We start from the raw sequence: 1,873 nt of genomic DNA, 5'->3' as shown, positions 1-1,873 counted from the left end.
GGCTGGACGTGCTCGACATCTGGAATTAGGTTGACCTAAAAATGAATTAAATTGTTGATGTGCATCTAATGATTACTTTCTGAGGGCTTCATTAAAATTCATCCAGTGGTTCACAAGTTTTTTTTGCTGACACTGTAGACACACACACAAACACAGACAAAAACATTTATGCATTTGCCTTTAATGGCAGCCAGTAACATTTCTTTTCTATCATATAAACTTGATCGTAGTCCTTCAAAGACACATGTTGAAGCCAAGATTGTTTTGTGTTTCTGAAGGTTTCCACCATCATGTCTGTGACTGAGGACAAATCAGACATTTCCACGAAGGCTCAGTCTCAAGCCTTGGCTTTGGAGCTCACATGCCCCATATGCTTGCAGCTGTTCTCCGAGCCTGCGTCTCTTCCCTGCGGTCACATCTACTGCTTCGGCTGCCTTCAGACCATGGGAGAGGGCCTTGACCAGCACAGCTGCCCAGAGTGTCAGGCTGAGTACCACGGAGCCATGGGCCTTGTTAAGAGCGAGAAAATGAGCAATATTGTGGAAACCTACAAAGCTGCTGCTGAGAAAGTTTTCTCCACCGCAGACTCTTCTGACATCTGCCACAGAAGGTTCAAGGATAGCTCAGTTGACAAATCAGACACCAACCAGCTCCAAGACAGATCAGCAGCAGGAGAGAGCCGAGAGGATGGAGCAGAGTGCAAGGAGAAGGAAGACTTTAATACTTCACCCGGACCTGCAGAGCCCCTGGTTAGTGTGGCTCACACAAAAGGCAGCAAAGAGAAACTAGACATGACTGAACCCAAGATAAAGCTAGCATCACTAATCAATGACTTGAACTCCAAGTTGGGGTGGGCAGAAAGAGTCCTGATGAAAGAAAAGGAACTGGAACGTGGCGTGACCGCTGCCAATTCTCATCTGAGAGAGACGGTGTCCAGGCTTCTGGGGCAGATACAGGACCTGACCCAGAGCTACGCAGAGCAGGTGTCAAAGATGACTGAAGAGGAGTTAGGTCCAGGTGAAGCTGGGATCCACCGGCGAGTCAGCCAGGCCTCTGAGCAGGTGGAACAGCTCCAACAGGCTGTGCTCAGGTCCGAATCTCTGCTCGCTGAAGAAGATGAGACGGCCTTTACAGCTGAGCTTCAGAGGCTAAAACCAAACATTGTGGATTTACTGGCAGAACCTCCGAAAGAAGACGAGGACTTGGTCGTAGCAAACGTCGACTCTACGCGAGCTTGTTCCAAGCTGGAGAACATGAACAGCGAGCTGAGGGAACAACTGGGAGAGATGCAGCGCTCGCTTCGAAACACCCTCAACCCATCAGAGGTGACCTTTGACCCAGAAACAGTCCACCCTAACCTCGTCCTCTCAGAGGACTTGAAGACGGTGACGTTCAGCGCTGTAAAGCAGTCCTACCCATCATCCCCGCTGAGGTTCACCAGCTTCTTCCAGGTCCTCAGCTCGCAGATCTTCTCAGAGGGTGAACACCGCTGGGAGGTGGAGCTCGAAGGCTCTCCGTGGATCATCGGCGTCTGCTACAGCGGGAAGCTGGCACGCAGCGGGCTGCCGTCTGCCCTGGAAAGCAGCCAGAGCTCCTGGTGTCTGATGTGGTTCAATAACCTGCTGAGTGCTTTTGAGCAGGGCCACAGCACGCCGCTGAAGAGGACCACGGTGTCACGCAGGCTTGAGATCAAGCTCAGCTTCAAGACACACAATCTGAGCTTCTATAACATCAGCCCCACCAGTGGGAAAACTCACATCTATACGTTCAATAATAAGCTGGAGGAACCAGTGCACGTTGCTTACAGGATGATGTCCGGGCACCCCAACGCTCGGGTCACAGTTTATTCATAATCCAGCCATAGAGTAAAACT

At 50.8% G+C, this 1,873-nt stretch overlaps 1 protein-coding gene across 1 annotated transcript; it reads left to right on the top strand.

Annotated features, from left to right (window-relative positions):
- Positions 1-290: 290 nt before the first annotated feature.
- trim107 (tripartite motif containing 107) lies at positions 291-1,873 on the top strand. The gene is made up of 2 exons (XM_037679222.1): positions 291-512; positions 651-1,873. Exons 1-2 carry the CDS (start codon positions 291-293, stop codon positions 1,851-1,853), a joined length of 1,425 nt encoding a protein of 474 aa, XP_037535150.1. The 3' UTR covers positions 1,854-1,873.

The sequence above is a fragment of the Nematolebias whitei genome, chromosome 7 (genome assembly GCF_014905685.2).
Source record: "Nematolebias whitei isolate Nwh7 chromosome 7, NemWhi1, whole genome shotgun sequence".
NCBI lineage: Eukaryota > Metazoa > Chordata > Actinopteri > Cyprinodontiformes > Rivulidae > Nematolebias > Nematolebias whitei.
The sequence above is the reverse complement of the archived record's forward strand: the minus strand, read 5'-3'. Positions and strand labels throughout refer to the sequence as shown.

Coding starts and splice junctions, on each gene's coding strand:
- trim107 (XM_037679222.1), top strand. CDS start 291: ATGTCTGTGACTGAGGACAAATCAGACATTTCCACGAAGGCTCAGTCT. Junction 513..650: donor ACCACGGAGCCATGGGCCTT/GTTAAGAGCGAG, acceptor GACACCAACCAG/CTCCAAGACAGATCAGCAGC.